Source organism: Miniopterus schreibersii (genome assembly GCF_964146895.1).
Source record: "Miniopterus schreibersii genome assembly, chromosome: 2".
In the NCBI taxonomy this organism is placed as follows: domain Eukaryota; kingdom Metazoa; phylum Chordata; class Mammalia; order Chiroptera; family Miniopteridae; genus Miniopterus; species Miniopterus schreibersii.
This window is the reverse complement of record NC_138102.1, coordinates 140,617,382-140,638,291: the sequence shown is the minus strand read 5'-3', so window position 1 is coordinate 140,638,291 and position 20,910 is coordinate 140,617,382. Positions and strand designations below refer to the sequence as shown.

At 47.6% G+C, this 20,910-nt stretch overlaps 1 protein-coding gene and 1 pseudogene across 2 annotated transcripts; one reads left to right on the top strand and one right to left on the bottom strand.

Annotated features, from left to right (window-relative positions):
• The first annotated feature begins 2,918 nt into the window (after positions 1-2,918).
• On the top strand, positions 2,919-6,900 carry KRT18 (keratin 18). The gene is made up of 7 exons (XM_081126153.1): positions 2,919-3,591; positions 4,324-4,406; positions 4,718-4,874; positions 5,439-5,603; positions 5,707-5,832; positions 6,128-6,351; positions 6,706-6,900. The coding sequence occupies exons 1-7, from the start codon at positions 3,175-3,177 to the stop codon at positions 6,824-6,826; spliced, it is 1,293 nt and encodes a 430-aa protein (XP_080982279.1). The 5' UTR covers positions 2,919-3,174; the 3' UTR covers positions 6,827-6,900.
• Positions 6,901-15,770: 8,870 nt separating this feature from the next.
• LOC308552861 (eukaryotic translation initiation factor 2 subunit 3B pseudogene) lies at positions 15,771-16,794 on the bottom strand (annotated as a pseudogene). The gene has a single exon. The product of its transcript is annotated as a eukaryotic translation initiation factor 2 subunit 3B pseudogene (transcript).
• Between the last annotated feature and the right edge of the window lie 4,116 nt (positions 16,795-20,910).

The following is a 20,910-nucleotide window of genomic DNA, read 5'->3' as shown; positions in this document are numbered from 1 at the left end:
CACCTGGCTTCCTCCAATACAGGGACCTCCTACTCTTTCCAGCACCCCTTTGGAGGAGAGGATGGGAATCAGCACCTTTCCAGTTTGAGCTCTAAACCCATCCCCACCCCCTTACCTCAATTGCTATTCTAAACTATTCTCCCTCAGTTGCTGTTCTCCCTCCTCTGGGTTGAGAAATTTCCAGTCTAAATGATAAAGCAAAATCTAAAGGTCTCCAGGCCTCATGATCCTGCCTAATCCCTTAATCTCCCACCATCTAGTTTCCACAGGAACCTTGGCTCCTGCCCTCCAAGGGAGAATGTGGGGAGGGGGGAGGAATGAACTAACCTAACCTTATCATGATCATCTCTGAGTTTACTCAGTAGTTAAACCTGCCTCTCAGGTTCCCCACTGTCCCTGAGCAGGACACCGGAATGCAGGGCAGGATGGGGGTGGGGAATCATCCCCCTCCCCTTTACTCTAAGTGCCTTTTGACTTTGTTCTGGGAATGTCTCACCAGGGCCCCTCCAGCTCCACCTTTTCCCAGGACCAGCCTCCCAATTACCCCTTCCCTCCTTCACCTTGCCTCCCACCCCCCACTCTGTCTGAGAGCCTCAGAGCTGGGAATCTGAGGACCAAAACTCCTCCCTAATGCCTCCATCCCCAGCTCTCCCAGAGGCTGTCAGACAGAATGACAAGGTCCTGAACCAGAAACGAATCTGGAAGTAGTGGAAAAGGGCAGGCTGCTGCTGGAACCTGAGGTTGCTGCAAGAGGTCAGGAATGTGGCCACTGACATCAGCTATGGGAGATAAGACCCACTGGCAGCTTTCCCCCTCCTGCCCCTGGACTGAGCCTCCACAGACCACAAAAGGTCCTGAGCAGTTGGAGTGGGGGAGGGATTAGAGAAGGATCTGGAAAAGAGCTTGGATAAGAATCCTGGAATCTGGGCCTGATCCTCAGTAGAATTCAAAGTCCCCCAGGGGTCTTAAGTGACACAGAGCCCTTACATCATAAGCACCTTTACAATTAAATTGATCCCCACGCCTGCCCGCCTGGATGTGTTGGAGACTTACTCTGCAATAAGTAATCAGTATTTGTTTAATAAATGAGTGATAATTAACATTTACATCCACTGCCACCCAAGGAGATAGACTGGACAAGCTTTTTTATTCCCCCTTGACAAGTAAAGAAACTGAAGTTCAGAATTAAGTGACTTCACCAAGGTCACACAGCTAGCAAATCACCCAAATTGTCTGACTTCAAGCTTATCCATCACATGCTTAATATATACACTTGATTGTGCAATTCTTCACAACTCAACAATTCTGGAACCCAAGGGGGACTGTGAAGGTGACAGCAGGAGAAACCCCTTTGACTGGTTGGCACCCCTAATCTCCCAGAAACCTTCCATGTAAAATGAGTGGGCATTCATTTGTATGCTACTTTGCATCCCATTTGCCTTTTGGCCTTCAGCAGGCCCTGACCCTCCCTGGCCAGCTCCCACCCTCATCTGCCCCTGGCCAGCTTCCATTGAGTACTATGGGGCTTTCATCACCAGAAGGTGGCTGGCCTGGGACAATCCAGGGCCAAGTCCCCACGTCTGAGATGCCTTTGCCCAGATCCACTGTCCCAGCTACTCCTGGGCCCCTTTCCCTTCCCAGGCCTCCTCTCCTGCTTGTTCCCACCTCTTCGGGTCAGCTGGCAGCTCAATAAGAATCAATAGGTGTACTCCGGAGCAAAGAGCACAGACAAGTGTGTAACGTCAGGTCCTGCCGGACAAACAAGCTGCTGGTGGTGACAGACTTGAAGGCCCAGTACCTCAGGATCCCCCCCTCCAGATCACTCCGCAGTGGGTGGCCGTCCAGCTCCCGGGTACAGGGAGCAGTGGGAATCTCCCTCCTTTTCACCCCTATCCTGACCTAAGCTTCCTGGAGGAGGCAGCCCCGGGAGGGGCAGGTTTGGGACCCAGAGAGCCTTTTGAGGAGAGGCAAAGGAAGGAGGAGTCCTGCCGAAAAGTCCTAGTAAGGGGGGCTGGCCACCAGGGCTGAGTCTCAGCTAGACTGTTTCTAGGTGTGTGTGTTTGTCCTCTTAGGCCCCGTACCATGTGAGACACGTTACAATCTCCATGAGGAAGTTTGGTCTCTTACTCACTGCCGTTCTCCCAGCAACTAGAACAGGGCCTGGTGCACAGTAGGTGCTCAAGAACTACTTGTGGAACTGTAAGTGCTCAGGAAGTATTTGTTTACCCAAGGGTGTAGGCAAGGCTGATTCTCAGGTGTGCAGAAGTGCCAACGTGTCCCCTGCGCAGATCACAAAGTATTCCAGGGAGGCCTGCAGAGGCCGCCAGGGCAGGGGAGGGGAGGGGAGGGGAGGGGAGGGCAGGGGAGGGGAGGGGAGGGCAGGGGAGGGGAGGGGAGGGGAGGGGAGGGGAGGGGAGGGGAGGGGAGGGGAGGGGAGGGGAGGGGAGGGGAGGGGAGGGGGTTCAGGGAGTGAGTGTGTCTTCAGGAGTCTGAACATGCTGGGTGAGTGACATCCACGCGTATGACCCGGGCAGGAGTGTGTGCTACTGAGCATGTGAAGGCGGGCGTGTTTGGGACCCACGTGTGGTAGGAGTCGAATGTGTAAAGCAGCAGATCTGAGGCTCAAGATTGAGCCTCCCTTCCTCTTCTCCAGCCCCCACCTTTTCTTCCCCAGGTTTCCTGGGGCTCCAGGATCCCCCCAAGATCTCCTCAGCGGGCAGGACTTGGGCTGCCGGCAGAGAACATCTATGGAGACAATCCCCACTCCACTGGCTCATTCCCCCCAGACCCCCAAATTCTCAACTGGCCAGTAGCTCCTCTACCTGGGGAGGGAAATAATAACGTCATTTCCTGCCCTGAAATCCAGCCGCCAGGGCCAACACCACCTGCTGCCCACGTCCTTCCCGGTTAGTCACCCCCTTTCTGGGGGTGGAGGGGGGCCTGGCAGGGCTGCGCCGAGGGGCCGGCGGCGGGGTCCGAGCCCGCGCGCCCGTCCTTCCCCTGGGCGGTCACCTGCGGCTGGCGCGGCGGCTGGGGCGGGGCGGGGCCGCGGCAGGTCCCCACTCCTCCCGCCCGCCCTCCCGCCCTCCCTCGGCCATATAACTGAGTCGCGGACCTGACCCTCTCCGCCGCTGCAACGTGAGTCCCGGCTTGTCGCCTTCCTCCCCGGACAACATGAGCTTCAGCACCCGCTCCAGCTTCTCCACAAACTACCGGACCCTGGGCTCCGTGCAGTCGCCCAGCTACCGGGCCCGGCCGGCCAGCAGCGCGGCCAGCGTCTATGCAGGCGCCGGGGGCTCGGGCTCCCGGATCTCCGTGTCCCACTCCACCAGCGTGCGGAGCGGCTGGAGGGCCGGGGGCCTGGCCGCGGGGTTGGCCGGGGGGATGGTGGGCATCGGGGGCATCCAGAGCGAGAAGGAGACTATGCAATGCCTGAATGACCGCCTGGCCTCCTACCTGGAGAGGGTTAGAAGCCTGGAGGCTGATAATCGGAGGCTGGAGATCAAAATCCGGGAACACCTGGAGAAGAAGGGACCCCAGGTCAGAGACTGGGGTCATTATTTCAAGACCATCGAGGACCTGAGGGCTCAGGTAAGGGGGCATGGAGGGAGCAGCCCAACTCCCAGCCATGTTTGTCGCCCCACTCAGTACCTGTACTTCCTGCTGGTCTCCCAAGGATAGGAATTTTAATCCCCCCTTTTTATTTCCACCCCACCTCCTATTGTCCAGGAAGGGTGTTAGGAATGCCCTGGATTTCCATACATACCTCTAGCCACAGGGAGCCCAAGGGTGGTCATTGCATGGGTGGGTCCTTTCCCTGGAGATTGTGGGAACTGGAGGCCAGAGCTTGGGAAGTGGACAGCATGGAGGGAGGTGAGACAAGGCCCACATGGAGGACCCAGACACTGTTTTCTGGCCAGGTGGGGACAGTTGGAGGGTTAAGCGGATGTGGTTAAGGCTGAGTCATCTTAAGAGTAAACTGGAGGCCTACCTGAGGGTGGGGTGGGGTAGGGTGGGGGTGGAGGGGTAACAGGTGCACTAAAGGGGAAAATGCCAGGAGAGGGCCAGGGAGAGGACTTGCGTAGTAGCTGCTCACTTCAAGCAGCCAGCCATCAGAGGCCCGGAAGGAGGGGTAAGCAGGAGACTGGTGGGAGCCCTGGGACTTGAGACTTCAGGAGAGGAGGGAACAGTGTGAGGGGCACAGGTGGAAGGGGATAGCCTCTGGCTATTCCTGGGACCAGGAAGTTTTTACTGAGACGTATAGCACACTCATCCCATCATTGACTTCTCATTCACGGAGCAATATCTCTCACCAATCCTCAGATCTTTGCAAATTCTGTGGACAACGCGCGTATTGTTCTACAGATTGACAATGCCCGTCTTGCTGCTGATGACTTCAGAGTCAAGTAAGGCTGGGGGACTAAAAGCTAGGGGTGACGCAAAGAATGTTTTGCTTCCTGAGCTGGGTCAGCTAGGGGCTCGCAATGGGATCTTGTTCAACTGTGGTTGGAGCTGGATGGATGGGAGTTAGACTCCATCAATTTATTCATTCATGTAACCTAGTCTGGGAACACTGTCCCCCCACATACCAGAAATGGCGCTCAGAATTACCATCTGATTCCTGCCTTAGTTTCTGGTTTGCAGTGAGCATGATGCTGCTCTTAGGAGGTGGCAGGGGTTGAGAAGTTTATGGATCTGATCACCTCCACTCCCACAGGTATGAGACGGAGCTGGCCATGCGCCAGTCTGTGGAGAATGACATCAGTGGGCTCCGGAAGGTCATTGATGACACCAATATCACTCGGCTGCAGCTGGAGACAGAGATCGAGGCTCTCAAGGAGGAGCTGATCTTCATGAAGAAGAACCACGAGGAGGCAAGCAGGGGCCACTGGCCAGGCCAGGAACCAGGGGCCAGGACAAGCCTGGGGGCATGATGGGGCAGGCTTACCTGCAAGTAGCATTACAGGGATGTTTAGAACAACCAGCCTGGGCTCTTCTTGATCAGACTGTTGCAACTGTTGCCATACTCAGTGGGTCACCTGAGTTACAACATGATGAGGTCAAGAGGCCATGGGTGAGAGAACGAGACAAAGACAAAGATAGAAGCAGCTAGCACCAGGAGCGAGGGCAATGGAGGAGCGAGAGCAGGCGGGGTTGGCAGGGCTTCCCGGAAGAAAGTGTAAGGAGCAGGTTTGTGGAAGGCGGGTAGATGGAGGGGCAGGGTGAAGTGAGGAGAGAGAAAGCACTTGTGAGTGACAGGTATGGGCAGTGAGGGGGTGCATTTTACACAGCCAGAGTAGAAAGGCAGGAGTGCAAAGCTGAGAGTTTCCTCTGTTCTCCAACTGATCCTATAGGCCTGGAAGAGGCAGTCACAGCTGAAGGGCCTTACTAGAGCTCAACCCTGAGCCCCTCCTCACTTTTTTCCTCCCTATCTTTAGGAAGTAAATGGTCTACAAAACCAGATTGCCAACTCTGGTTTGACTGTGGAGTTGGATGCGCCCAAATCTCAGGACCTCAGCAAGATCATGGCAGACATCCGAGCACAGTATGACGAGCTGGCTCGGAAGAATCGAGAGGAGCTAGACAAGTACTGGTCCCACCAGGTACAAGAGGGAAAGAGATGGATGCCGGCTGGGCACAGAGACCCAAGGGTGGGAGGGAAGCAGGCAGGGAAGGAAGAACCTAAGGATCATGCCCACCCTGCAGATTGAGGAGAGCACCACAGTGGTCAGCTCGCAGACTGCTGAGATAGGAGCTGCTGAGATGACACTCACAGAGCTGAGGCGTACGGTCCAGTCCTTGGAGATTGACCTGGACTCGATGAGAAATCTGGTAAGAGCCCTCCCTTCACCTGCCCCAACTCCTCCTAACCCCTGACCTCTGTCTGCCTCAGACCCATCCTGTCTTAGCCCATATCCTACCCCTTCCATCATGAATTCCTTTTGCTCAGAAAGAGTTGTTACTCTCTGCATCTCCCACTGCTCCTACCCTAGCACCTGCACAAAGTGGTGCTCAAAAAACTTGCAGAGTGAAGTCTTGAGTTCTGAACTGCTCTGAGGAAAGTTGTAGACTCTCCCTCCACTGGATCTCAAGGCTCACCCAACCCTTTTCCCTGTGGCCCCCGCAGAAGGCCAGTTTGGAGAACAGCCTGAGGGAGGTGGAGACGCGCTATACCATGCAGATGGAACAGCTCAACGGGATCCTGCTACACCTGGAGTCAGAGCTGGCCCAGACTCGGGCAGAGGGGCAGCGCCAGACCCAGGAGTACGAGACCCTGCTGAACATCAAGGTCAAGCTGGAGGCTGAGATCGCCACCTACCGCCGCCTGCTGGAAGAAGGGGAGGACTTCAAGTAAGTGGGGCTCTCCCACCCACACAAGCCAGGGTCAATATGTCACTTATTCCAAAATCTTGAGCTTTTGAAAGCCCCACTGAGCACTGAGCTGGTGCTCTGTGAGTGCCCCTATGTCTGCAAGGAAGTAACAGTTACGGAGGTTCCCTCCTGGAGAAGAGAATGCACTAAGTATTGCCCCTAGCCATACTTGGCGTACAAATGGAATTTGACCTTGGGTTTCCCTGAAAGGAGGAAGTAACAAAGGGGAATTTGGAGATAAGGCACAGGGGTAGGAGGCTTTTTTTCTTCCATTTTCCTAGTCTCCCTTTTCTGTGGGGCTGTTTACAACAGAGATTTGGTCTTCTGTTACAGTCTTGGTGATGCCCTGGACAGCAGCCACTCCATGCAATCCATCCAAACAACTACCACTCGCAGGATTGTGGACGGCAAAGTAGTGTCTGAGGTCAACGACACCAAAGTTATAAAACGTTAAAGGCAGCAGAAGTGGGGCCCCCCTTGGGGTGGGGTCAGGAAGCCAATAAAATGTTTAGAGGTCACTGAACTTTACTTTGTGTCTTCCTTGGCTGTTTTCATTCTGTGTGCAAATCCCCTTACCCAATAGCCCTATCTCTGATGAGGCAGGAATCACCTCTGACCCCAGGGGTCTTATTTAGGTGGGGGAGTGGGCAGAGGAAGGGTCTGTGTTTTTGGAAACACCTTCTCAGGAAGAGGAGAGAATGGGCCAAGGGCCGTGGGGAAACTACAATAGAATTGTGAAATCTTAACCTTGAAGAGACCTGGTGATCTTAACACCCCTGCCTGTTAGGTGCTCCTTAGCAGAAATCAGCCAGAGAAGGAAGCCAAGGACAAAGAGCAAAGGAAAGAGAAAGGCAGGACCAGAGGACACAGCTGGCTCTCCCCACCCTTCCCTCTCTGCATCCTGGACCCCTGCCCAGTGCTTCCCACCCATAGCTTTTCCACCTACCCCTCCTACATTCACCCCCCAAACCTATGGTCCCCTATGCTCTGCTCCTTCACTCAACTGGGATATGACTTTTAGTGCAGTAGAGGTCTGGCTAGAACTGGAGTAAATGCGATCATTGCAGGTGAAAGAATATTCCAGTGGCCCCCATCTAGATAGGTAGTGCCCCTAAGTAATCACCCACTTAGGTAACAAAAAGCAACTTAAAGCTAACTGAAATGTCACAACTCTGCTTTTCATTGGAAGTGTCATCTAGTAGTGAAAACAATGGATGTCTAAAACTAATCACATGCTTTGATTAGGATGATAGTTTACCTTTGAAAATTAACATATTTTATATAAAAGTAACACACCAAATCCAGGAGGAAATAAGATTAAATATTTCCCATCCCATTCCCCAGAGGCAACCATTGTAAAATAGTTTCTTAAACTGTACATATACAAACACATTTTATTTTATACTTGTGGGATCACACTGTTCTACACCTTGATTTCTCAAACTGCCTTCATTTCACAATACATCTTGGACACCTTTCTGAAACAGTATGTGTAGACCTACCTTTTTTTTTGACCCAGATGATTACATTTGAAGTCTCTGCTACCTTCATTTGGAATCTATAATATGCATATTCCATTTACCAAAAGGAAATTAGTCTAATATGGGGGGAGCACAGAATTGCAGTGATTATGCATTCTGTCACTTCCTGTTTTGGTGATGTTTTTGATTACTTTTTTCCTACCCATTGTCAGGTTGAATGTTTATTATCACACAAATCTCTCAAACTGCAATAAAGAATAAGTACTATGTTCCAAATTCTTTCCAGAAGTCAGAACCTTGATTAATTGATGTCCAATCACAGTTACCAGACCAATTTGACAAGTGATATCTAGGCCTTTCTTGATCCTTGCCTTAGTAATTTGTCATCCATCTAGTTTGAGAGACAGCATGCACAATATGACATTTTACATAAAACTTCTAATGGCATCTGTATAGGAATGATGTTGGGGTCATTATTTTAGAAGGACCCTCAGAATAAATTTCAATAAATTTCTCAAAGTAAATTTGGTGGGGAAAGGAGGATTATATTTAATCTCCTGTAAATCATACACCTATTTTATTTTATTTTATTTTATTTTATTTTATTTTATTTTATTTTATTGCTGCCTAGTACTTAAATGTGTGGAGTACAAATGTGCTTAACCCAGGTCTTCTAGTGATGGATATCTTGGTCTTCAGTAGTTTTAGTTTTTGCAAAAATGCTGCAATTAATGTTAATCAACATGCAATTTATATTTGTGATTAATAGGTATGCTATATGAGAATATATGATAAATTCTTAGAGATGGCACGCTGGCCTACCATAGTAACAAATATTTATGCAGTACCTACTTTGTGCCAGGCCCTGTGCTAGACCTTGAGTATGCATGTGGTAAACAAAGTGGGTATTGTCCCGACCTCATGGAGCTCATACCCTAATGGTCAAACGTATGTGCATTTTTATTCAGTCTTTCAACAAATACTCGCTGAGGACCTACTATGTACCAGCCACTCTTCTAGGCACTAGGGATACATCAGTGAACAAAGCAGACAAAATCCCTCTACTCATGAAGCTTGTATTCTGGTGACAGGAGACAGATAATAAACAATAAGCTATAGCGTGCTGGCAGGTGATCAGTGTTACAGGCCTGGACGTAGCAGGCAAAGAGGGTTGTAGTGGGGAGAGGAAGGAAAGTGAAAAAGGGGGTGCATGATGATCCAAGGTAATGAATCTTTGACTAAAATGGAAAACTGTGTTTTTACTAAGAAATATAGTGTGTTTACTCTGCAGTCTCTAACAATATGGGGGTCCCTGGTGGAAAAAAGCTGAAAACTATTCAAGGCCCAGAGGACAACACTAGGACAGGCAGCCCCTATGGGTGGTGGAGAAGTCCCCAGAGGGACAGGTGGAAATCTTTTCACTGTAGGGCCCTGAGAGAAGGAGAGGAGAGCCTACAAAGTGGACAGAGCAAGGGCTGCTCTAGCTGATCTGGGAGCTTCTATGGAGAGGGACCCCTGTGGCCTCTGAGTACCTGGGTTCTACTACCTGGAGGAGAGCATTCTACCTGAAAGCAAGGTGCCCTGCTGAAGTGTTGCTCACCCTTCTGAAAACATAACAATCACCTGCCTCACTTGCTTCTGTTCTCTCTCCAACCCCTACTTTTTCCACCCCAAACTTCAATCTTTGCAGAAATCTACAGGAGGTGAGTCTTTGGGGAAGATGGTTGAGCTTTACTCTCTGAGATCTGTTTTAGGAAAGCGTCCAGAGCAGTTTTCCTGCCCTGTCCGCCCCTCTGTTTTCTGAATGTGTAAGTATAATACAGAATGTGCTTGCTCAGACACACAGACGCCCCAGAGGTCTGATGAACGCCCCCAAAGGGTTGCACCAGCCTGGGTGGCCATCACTCTAATTTAGTCAGGGGAATTCAGCCTTCCTTAGGGCCCCTAAAAAGGAGAAATTGATGGGTCAGCCACCAGATGTGGGACAGGGAGCAGACAGGCCCGAGAACAGACTGAACCCAGCAAGGGTGATGGATGGGATGGGGGCCTGCCTAAGAGTGAAGCAGAAAGTCCCTGGCAGAGCCTGAGCAGGGCTTGCAGCTGAGTCAGGCTGATTGGAGTAACCCGAGACGTAGCACCTGACATGACTATCCCTCCATCAGACAATGTCCCGCAATTCCCAGGGCACTTAAGCATTCGATCCTCATTACAATCCCGTGAGGTATGCAAGGCAGTGGGTATTACGGGCTTTGTCTCTGAGGTAGGCCCTGAGATTCACGGAGATCATGTGACTTGTCTGAGGCCACTGCGCTAAGAGCTTAAAGCAGGAAGCCACATCCCCCGATTCCCAGTCCCACGCCCTGTCCTCCATATATTATAGCTTAACCCAGGGGTTCTCAGCCCCGGCTGCAATTCAAGTCACCAGACAAGTTTTACAAACAATACCAAGGCCCACTCCCCATCTCCAGAGACTCTGATTGAATTGTCCTGGGGGAGGGGCGGCAGACTCCCAGCAAATGCTGAAAGAGCTCCCTGCGGGGTTCCCACAGGCAGGCAAGGCTGAGAGTCATCCAAGCTGCGCCTCCAGTCAGCACACCTGCCCTCCCGATGCAGGCCACCGACGGGCCTGTTTTAAAGAGCACACTGTTCGATGCCTTTGGGGCAACCTTCCTCATCCCTGTGAGAAGATGACTTTGGGAGGGGTGGCCCATTTAGTCCCCCAAGTGCCAAAGGGGAAAATTAGCAATTCCAAGAATATAGTATGGAATTATCTGTCCCATTTCACTCATCCTCTCTGTAGGTGCAATCCAAGCCAGATACTAAACTAATAAATGGTACTGGAAGGGGCAGAATGGCAGGTATCGTATACTGTGATTTGTTTTTTTTTTAAAAAGGCAAAAACAGCCCGGCCGGGCGTCACTCAGCTGTTGAGCATCGATCTAGGATCCAGGAGATAGAGGTTCGATTCCCAGTCAGGCCACATGCCCAGGTTGCAGGCTTGATCCCCAGCAGGAGGCAGCCGATCAGTGACTCTCATCATTGATGTTTCTATCTCTCTCTCCCTCTCCCTTCCTCTCTCTGAAATCAATAAAGACATATTTTAAAAATAAAATAAAAGGCAAAAACAACAACTATATATATGTGTATGTATATATATGTGTGTATACACACACACATATATATCCAGATAATATTCATATGTATATATCCTTGTATATGTAAAGATCTCTGGAAAGATATTCAAGAAACTGGAAATAATGATTGTCTCTGAAGAAGAAACTGGCGTAGGAGAAATCAAGGTGGGAGGAAGACATACTTTCCCTTGCATATCCTTTGCACCTTTTGAATCATATAATGCTAATTCAAATACAAAACAAATTTTTTTTGTTAACTTTTATAATGGCATAGGAACCTACAGCCCCCAGGGAAGGAAGTGTTGCACCCATCTTTGTTTCTATCTCATCCCATTCATTCAACAAATATTTATTGAGCACCTACTATGTGCCAAGAACTGTTCTAGGGGCTGGTGATACAGGGGTAAACAAAACAGACAATCCTTACTCTTGTGGAGCTTACATTCTAGCAGAGGGAGACAGATAATAAATTATAAATGTAATGAGTAAATTATATAATTGTTAGAAGCAACATTATGGGGAAAAAATAGAACAGGATATGGGGAATCAGGGGTTGGGGGATGTATTAGTTTCCCATTATTGCTGTAACAAATAACCATAAACTCAGTGACTTAAAACAACACACATTTGCTATCCTACAGTTTGTGAGGTCCGAAGTCCTAAAATCAGTGCAGGGGCAGGGCTGTGTGCATTCCAGGAGCTCTAGGAAAGAATCTATTTTCTTTGCCTTTTCCAACTTCTAGAGGCCACCTGCATTCCTTGAGTTCTGCTCCACCTGTTATCTTCAGAGTCAACTGCATTACCTCTTTAAATCTCTTTCTCTGGAATCTGCTTCCATGTCATCACGTCTCCTTCTCTGACTCAGATTCCCCTGTTTCCCCATTGTAAGAATGTCCTTTGAATTACATTGGCTCCACAATTCATGATCATCTCAAGATCCTTACCTTAATCACGTCTACAAATTCCCTTTGCCATATAAGGTAAGATAATCACAGGCTCTGGGGATTAGGACGTGGACATTTTTGAGAGAGGCGTAATTATTTTGCCTACCATAGGAGGGGAGAGGCAGGTTGCAATTTTAAGTTGGGCAGCCTGGACAGAAGGTGGCTTTTGAGTCAAAACTGAAGATGATGGAATTAGCCTTGCGTAACTAGGGAAGCAGGAGTAAGGAGAGAACCTGCCTCAGACATCCCTCTGCCCCTGACCCTCACATTTAGGTTTCCACTTGTGTGTGCCTTTAGGTCAAAGGGATTGGAAAAGGGTAGACTGTCAGCCTACCTCACCCCAAAGTTCTCTCCACTTCCCTCCTGCACACTGCCACTAAAGCCCCTCAAAGGCCACCAGTCTGAGTCCAAACAGCTTCCTCTACCTGCTCATCTTTTCACCCTGTGGCACCTGACCCTGAAGCCTGCTGCTCTTGGCACCCAGGCCACAGCACTCCCTCGTCCTGCTACCTCTGCCTGTCTGCGTCCCCGCCTGGGCCTCTGACGTAGGCCTCTCGGCTGGCCTCAGCCCTTCCTCTCCCTCAGCAAGCTTATTTTTATTCTTTGACTTTACTGTCATCTCTGAGCGGATAGCTCAATGTTTATCTCCAATCCTGGTCTCTCTGGAGCTTGAGAACCGTGTTTTCCAACTGCCTTTGTTTCATTTTGCCACATGGCATACTTAGCTATTTATTTCTCACCTCCCCCATGAGATTGTAAATTCCTTGAAGGTAGGTACCCTGTTTTATTCAACTTTGTTTCATCCTGAATGGATTATAACAGCACTGGCAATTATTATAATAATAACTAACATTTAGTGAATGTTTTCTATGTGTCAGGCACTATGCTAAGTGCTTTACACACATTAATTTAATTTTAACAACCACCCTATTCATAAGCCTCATTTTACAGGTGAAGACACTGAGGCTCAGAGTGGTGAACTGATTTTTCTCAAGGTCACACAGCTAAATAATTGACAAAGCCAGAATACAAACCAGGCAAACTGGCTGCAAAATCCAAACGCAGGGGATGGGATGGGTTGTCACTCAGCTCCATTCCGAACCCGTGCCTTCCTGCTTCACAAGCCATAAAGCTAAAAGGTACCCTTCCCAGACACCCTTGCAACCAGGGTGTGAATTGCGTCCCACTCATTAGGTGCAATTCAATCATATTTGGAAGGTGGAAATGAGACAAAGATCCTCTCCTGCTGCTGTGGTTTCTGCTGGCAAGCATGGTCATGGAGCTATTGAGTTTTGCTGGAGCAGTGTCCGGAGGTCAGTCATTTGTATTTTTTGTTGCTGTTGTTTTTTGTTAATCCTTACCCGAGGATATTTTTTCCATTGATTTTTAGAGAGAGTGGAGGGAGAAAGGGAGGGGGAGAGAGAGAGAAACATCGATTGGTTGCCTCCCACACGCGCCCCAACTGAGGCCGGGGATCGAACCTGCAGCCCAGGTACATGCCCTTGACCAGGAATCGAATCCGAGGCCCTTCAGTCCACGGACCAACGCTCTAACCACTGAGCCACACCAGCCAGGGCCATTTGTTTTGTGAGTACTGAGGGGCAGCTGTAGCAGGGGGAAGTAGCGGCTTCCTGACCCATGGGTCACGGCTGCAGGAGTATGTCCATGGGGTCAGCCAGCTTCCTGATGCTAGAGTGGTTTATGTTTCCTGCAACTAGAGTCAGGTAGGAGACCTTCAAGGAGGAGACCTGGGAGCAGTTATCCGACTTGACTGGGTTTGAAGGCAGTTACCACACGTAATGGCAAAACCAGCAACTTAATTTACCACCTGGGGCTGCCTGGAAGGCAAGGCTTTGGCAGACTACACGGCTGTTACAATAGACCACAGCGAGGAAAAGGAAATCGAGGGCTCTGCTGTGGTCTGGCTGCTTCGGCTGCACAGGTGAGCTCAAAGAAGGCAAATGGAAAGCTCCAAGTTTTAAATTCTTGGCTCAAGAGGATCGGGCTGCTTCGAAGACTTCCTAAATGAATCTCTCAACTCCTGCAGTCACAGGGCCGATATACTAGAAACCGGATGCTGCAGGTTGTTGAATTACATCATAAGCTCAAATCACAAGCAGGTCTTACATTAAATCCAAGGCCTTGAGGAGGATCCTAAGAATGGGCAAAGGGGCTTTGGGATATATTTCAGGATGTTAACTACCCAGACCTCGCTAAATCTCACTGGCTGGCAAGGATAGCCTCTCCTTCTCTGTCTTTAAGGGCCAGCCCTGGCCAGTTTGGCTCAGTGGTTAGAGCATCGGCCCTTGGACTGAAAGGTCCAGGCTTCGAGTCCAGCCAAGGGCACATACCCAGGCTGCAGGCTCGATACCTGGCAGGGTCAGGGTGCGTGCTGGAGGCAACCAATCAATGTGTCTCTCTCACATCAATGTTTCTCTCTCTCTCCCTTCCACTATCTCTGAAAAGCAATGGAAAAAATATCCTCTGGTGAGGATTGCAAAAAAAAAAAAAAGACTCTAAGAGCCTCACCTGTGGTAGCTAATGTGCAATGGATGCCTTGGGTGCATAAGTAGAGGGACAAGTACAAAATCTGACTCTAGAGGAGAAGATGCACAAACCAAAAGATTTTGCTGATTTATACAGACACAAACTTGAGGAATATGTGTGGGGTTGGGTCCTAAGTGTGCTAAACCAGAAAGGAAGAAACACAGTTTTAGATGGGGCTGAATGTATTGATACGGCTTTATTTATAAGGGCTCAGAGATTCCAAACTCAGTGTTCGGACTCTAGTGACTTGGACCGATTCGATCTTTCTTTCACTGACTGGCTAAGGCCTGGACTCGGTAGTGGCGTACAGTAAACGAAGCTGAGTTACCAGAAACCCAACGGCATGATTCAGAGCAAGGAATCCAAAGAATTAGGGAGAGGGATATGTTGGAGCAGATTTATCATGTACAACCCACTCACTTGCTCCTAAATAATTTCTCTAAGAGGCCCTAGGGGATATTCCCTTCACTGCAACATTGGGAAATACACGGGTAAGAGATGTTTTTCTTTTCTTTGTTTTACTTTGCGGGTTTTTTATCTTTTAATCCTTACCTGAGGATATCTTTTTGTTATCATTATTATTATTATTGATTTTTAGAGAGAGAGAGAAACATTAATGTGAGACAAACATCGATGGGTTGCCTCCCATATGTGCCCTGACTGGGGATCAAACCCACAACCTTTTGGTGTATGGGACAGCACTCCAATCAACTGAGCTACCCAGCCAGAGCTTTTGTTTTGTTTTGTTTTTGTTTGCATGCTCTAAAGGATAAATTTAGTAGAATCTATTCATTTCTCTTCACTCAAAATTGCAAAACCAAAAACCATAAAATATAAGGCAAAGGGAAGCTGGTCTTCAAGAATTTGTCTTCAGGTTTTTACTGGTATAACAACCCTTTCAAGCCTAGGGCTACTCAAAGATGAATCATGAAAATAAGGGGAAAAATTTTGTTTGAAAACAGGTTTGATGGTATGCATGCTACAGCAAAAGCTGGTTGTAGCAAATAGTTTCATTTCAAACCTGCATTGATACATAAATTAGACATTATTTGGGGATGATTAATTTCTGGAAGATCCAGTCCAGCATTATGCCAATTTTTGCATTTATTGTAGATTCTATTTTAGTACTAGACGCTAGAGGTTAAATTTCCATCACCAAAAAATGAGAATAACAGCTGCCACTAAGATAATGAGCTGTGAAATCCATTCCCCAGTACTGCTTTGAAAATATACTCCTAGGTTGTTAAGAGAAAACCTGACTTTATCCAAATGTATTATTCAACTGAAATTCTTCAGTCATCATCTACTGTTGGCCTGACTCCTCTTATTTTTTTACCCCAACCAATTAAACGCCAGTGTTTCTCAGCTCTTCAGCTAAGGACAGTTTCTTCTCCTTCTTCTGTGCAAACGGGATTAGCTAAAACCAATTTTACCCAAATGGGCTTTGACTGCACTAACTCTTCCTCCAGTCCGCAGGGATCCTATGCTCACCATGAGCACTTCATTCTTAGATAACTTTTGCACCATTTCTGCTTTCTTGTCTCCTTCGGGGCACACACCTAGTAGGTGTCTAAGTAGGAGATGAGAGGTTTCCAATTCTGTGACGATCTCAGGTAAAGCTCCAGCTGCACCAAGAACTTGCCCTACCGTTTGTTCTTTCAGCCTGGCACAAAGTGGGGTCAATTTTTGTTCCAACTCCAATAAGACCTCCAGGAGGAGCCTACTGAAGATCATTATGCTCCACAAACAGTGATACAATTTTGGAAAAGATCAGTTCACATATGAGTTTTCTTTCTTTCACTATCTTTGGAAACAATACCAGGTCTGACTTCTCTCTCTTGGCCCCCTTTAATGCTCCTTTTAGATACTACCTCAGGCCACACCCCTAAGGTCATCAACTTCACAGCCAGGTTTGTTGACTTCTAAGGGTCTAATAACAATAAGTTGGGGTTCTGAAATAAAGTTTCTTGGGGGTACTAGAATTTCTTTACTGTGTACTCACAGACTTTAATATTATATTTCAGTTGAGCAGAAATTTGAATAATAGGAGCTTCTTCTCCTACTATACCTTGTACAAATGCAAGGGTCTGTCCATACTGTTCTTTAGTCTGGGGTTTTTTTTGTTTGATTGGTTGGGGTTTTTTTACCAAATCAATTTTATTTGTAGAATCAAAATATGCTTCACTTTCATGGTTTCTATAGCAGCCAGGTGCTTAGAAGTCTGAGGCTGAGGACAAGACTCATTACCAGCTATCAACAGAGAGCTGCAGCCCTCACTGCTATGCCGTTCAGCATAGTAGCCCTCAAAATATCATGGCCAGGCCTGGCCGGGTGTGGCTCAACAGGTGAGCATCAACCTAGGGTCCAGGAGATCCTAGTTCGATTCCCAGTCAGGGTACATGCCCGGGTAGCCAGCTCAATCCCCAGTTGGGGAGTGCAGGAGGCAGCCGATCAATCAATTACAACTCTCTCATCATTGATGTTTCTCTCTCTCCCCCTCTCCTTTCCTCTCTCTGAAATCAATAAAGATATATTTTTTAAAATAATAATAATAAGTAACCCTGAGTCAAAGAAGAGATCGTAAAGGAAATTTTAAAAATACATTGAACTGAATGAAAATTAAAATGCAAAGTTGTGGGATACAGGTAAAGCAGTGTTGAGAGGGAAATGTATGCCTATATTAGAAAAGAGGCGCCTGGCCGGGCATGGCTCAGCGGTTGAGCATCGACCTAGGATCCAGGCGATTGGGGTTCGATTCCTGGTCAGGGCACATGCCCGGGTTGCGGGCTCGATCCCCAGTCCGGGGCGTGCAGGAGGCAGCTGATCAACGACTCTCTCATCACTGATGTTTCTATCTTTCTCTCCCTTCCTCCCACTGAAATCAATGAAGATATATTTTTAAAAGAAAGAAAGAAAGAAAGAAAGAAAGAAAGAAAGAAAGAAAGAAAGAAAGAAAGAAAGAAAGAAAGAAAGAAAGAAAGAAAGAAAGAAAGAAAGGAGGAAAAGTCTCAAATTAATCATCTCAACTACCACCTCAAGAACCTAGAAAAAGAACAGCAAAATAAAGGAAGCAAAAGGAAGAAAGTAATAAAAATGGCTGAAATCAGTGAAATTTAAAACAGAAAAACAGCCTGGCTGGTATGGCTCCGTGGTCGAGCATCGAACTAGGAACCAAGAGGTCACGGTTCAATTCCTGGTCAGGGCACATGCCTGGGTTGCGGGTTCGATCCCCAGTAGGGGGTGTGCAGGAGGCAGCCAATCAGTGATGTATCTCTCTCATCAATGTTTCTATCTCTCTATCCCTTTCCCTTCCTCTCTTTCTAAAAATAAATAATAAAAGCATATAACAAAAATAAAACAGAAAAACAATAGAGAAAATTTAATGAAACAAAGAACTATTTATTTGAAAAGGCAAATAAAAATCTACCAACCCCTACCAAGGTTGACAAATTTAAAAAAAGAGAAGACACAAATTACCAATAGCGTCAATGAAACGATTTTTTGTAGATATACACAAGATTATTCTAAATTTATATGGAAAAGCAAAGAAACTAGAATAGTTAAAACAATTATGAAAAAGTGGGAAAAATCAGTCTGCATGGTTTGAAAACTTATTATATACCTATAGTAGTCAAGATTGTGTGTCATTGGTGGAGGGATAGACACGTATATCAATGGAACACCCTAGAGAACCCAGACATAGATCCACACAAATGTGCCAAACTGATTTTTGACTAAGGCATTAAAGCAAATCAATGGGGAATATATATATATTTTAACAAGTTGGTACTAGGGCAATTGAACATCCACAGACAAAAAAAAAAAGAATAACAATCTTGACCAAAGTCTCACACCTTATACAAAAATTAACTCAAAATTGATCACAAGCAAGTATAGAACACAAAACTTTAAGAAAAAAAATAGAGCCCGGCCGGGCGTGGCTCAGCGGTTGAGCATCGACCTAGGATCCAGGCGATCAGGGTTCGATTCCCGGTCAGGGCACATGCCCGGGTTGCGGGCTCGATCAATGACTCTCTCGTCATTGATGTTTCTATCTCTCCCTCTCCTTTCCTCTCTCTGAAATCAATAAAGATATATTTTTTAAAAATAATAAATAAGAAAAAAAATAGAAGATAGAAGGAGTCATCAGGGAAAAGGGGGGGACAGCTGTAAGACTTTCCACAATAAAGATAAATTTTTTAAAAATAGAAGAAAATCTGGGATCTAGAGCTAGGCAGAATTCTTAGACTTGTCATTAACAGCATAATTCATAAAAGGAAAAATATTAATAAGTTGGACTTCATCAAAGTTAAAAATGTTTGCTTTGTGAAAAAAGCTGTTTAGTGGCTGAAAAGACAAAGCAACAGATTGGGAGAAAATATTTGCAAACCACGCATCCTACAAGGACTAGTACCTAGAATATATAAAGAATTCTCAAAACTCAATGACCAAAACCAAAACAATCCAATTAGAAAATGGGCAAAAGACACGAAGAGACTTCACTGAAGAAGATAGACAGATGGCAAATACGCACATGAAAAGATGCTCGATATCACTAGCCATTAGGCAAGTATGAATTAAAATCACAATGAGATATCAGTACACACCGGTTAGAACAACTAAAATAAATAGACAACACCAAACACAGGAACAGAAGTGGAGAAATTGGATCACTCATACATTGCTGGTGGGACTGTAAAACAGCACAGCCACTCTGGAAAACAATTTGGCAGTCCCCTTTTTTTTTTTTAATAGCAGTTAACGGTACCTTATATATATATAACTCATATCTAGCATATGTAACTGTAAACAAGAGGTAAGAGCAGCTTCTAGAAACTGATTTTCTTCAAGGTTTCCTATGTGGTAGGCACCTGGCAGGACATCTCAGTGGCGGGCTGGGAGGGAATTCTGCCTCCTGAGTGTCTATTTTCTGTCCCCTGCTTGTGCCCCTATCTGATCAGGCTGAACGATTTGGGCCTTCAGGTGGAGCCCATAGGGCCAGGTGCAGCCCCTCTGTGATCTGGCTCAGGTTGGCAGTTCCTTAACAATCTAAACATGCAAGCCAGCAACTGCACTCCTGGGCATTTATCCTATATTATTTATTTATCAAATAAAAACATGTTCACACAAGAACCTGTACAGGAAAAGCAACTTTATTCTTAATAACTAAAAACTAGAACCCAGATGTCCTTCAACAAGTGAACCTTAAACTGGGATTCATCCATGCAGTGGAATACTACTCAGCAATAAAAAGGAATGAACTATTGATACATGTAACAGCCTGAATGGATCTCCAGGGACTTAGGCTAAGTGAAAAAAGCCAATCCCAAAAGATTACATACTGCATGATTCCACTTATTTATATAACATTCTTGAAGTGACAAAGTTATTGAAATGGAGAACAGTTTAGTAATTGCCCAGGGGTTAAAGAGGAGATAGGGCCAGAGGAAGGTGGACGTGGACATACAAGGACAATACCAGGAATGTTGTGGATGTGGAAATGTTTTCTATCTTTACACTATCGATGTCAGTATCCTGTCTGTGATATAGTGCTGTAGCTTTGTAAGATGTCACCATTGGGGGAAACTGAGTAAAGGGTACATGAAGGTCTCTCTGTGCTGTTTCTACGAATGCAAGTCTACAATTATCCCCCCCCAAAAAAAAGTTTAATCTTTTTAAAATGAATATGTAAAATATTTTGCATTTATTTTCTCCAAAATAAAAATTAAAAAAAATTCAAGGTTTTTTAAAAATATTCAACTCTTACCCTAAAACACACACCGAAATGTTTCCTCCTGAGTGTTATGACAGGAAAGACTCCCCTTCTTATTTTAGGAGACAGCAAGGAGGCTGCAAGTGCCCCTGGACTCGTCCTGCCGACTCCACGTGGGCGCGCAGGGCGGGCGGCGCAGCGCCCCGCGGGTGCACTGCCAGCGCCGCGGACAGAAAGCGGGGAGCCGGCCGGACTCGGCTTCCCCACGCTGCTGGCTCGGGAAATGAGCCGCGACGGCGGGCAGCGCGGAGCCGGGAGCAGCTTCCCCAGCTCCGGGGCTTCTGTAAGGAGCATTTGGGGATCCAGGCTCCCGCTTCCGCCCGTCCCCGCTCAGGTCGTGGCCGCCCAGCCCCGCGCGCCTCGCGCTCCAGGACTTCGGCGTCTTCTCTGGGTGCTCCCCCCACCCCTCCCGGTTCCCACGGTGGCCGTGGCTTTCAGGGGATTCCCACCCTGACGCGACGCTGCTTTATGGTCCCGCAGTCCCCCGCGCCCCGCGGCGCGCCCACGAGGAACGCTGCCGTGGACGAGGCCTCGGGTGTAAGCAGGTGGCGGAGGCGCAGCCGGCGCCAGGGCAGCGCGCCCGCCGGGCCCCCCTGAGGGGGATGGGGAGTGAGGCCGGGCTCCTGACCCCCGAGTGGCCGAGCCCAGCGCCCCGAGAG

What these genes read in the sequence shown, in the direction of transcription:
- KRT18 (XM_081126153.1), top strand. Translation starts at nt 3,175, where the DNA reads ATGAGCTTCAGCACCCGCTCCAGCTTCTCCACAAACTACCGGACCCTG. An exon ending in TGAAGAAGAACCACGAGGAG is followed by an intron (nt 4,875 to 5,438) that starts GCAAGCAGGGGC and finishes CCCTATCTTTAG; the next exon opens with GAAGTAAATGGTCTACAAAA. An exon ending in ACAAGTACTGGTCCCACCAG is followed by an intron (nt 5,604 to 5,706) that starts GTACAAGAGGGA and finishes CCCACCCTGCAG; the next exon opens with ATTGAGGAGAGCACCACAGT.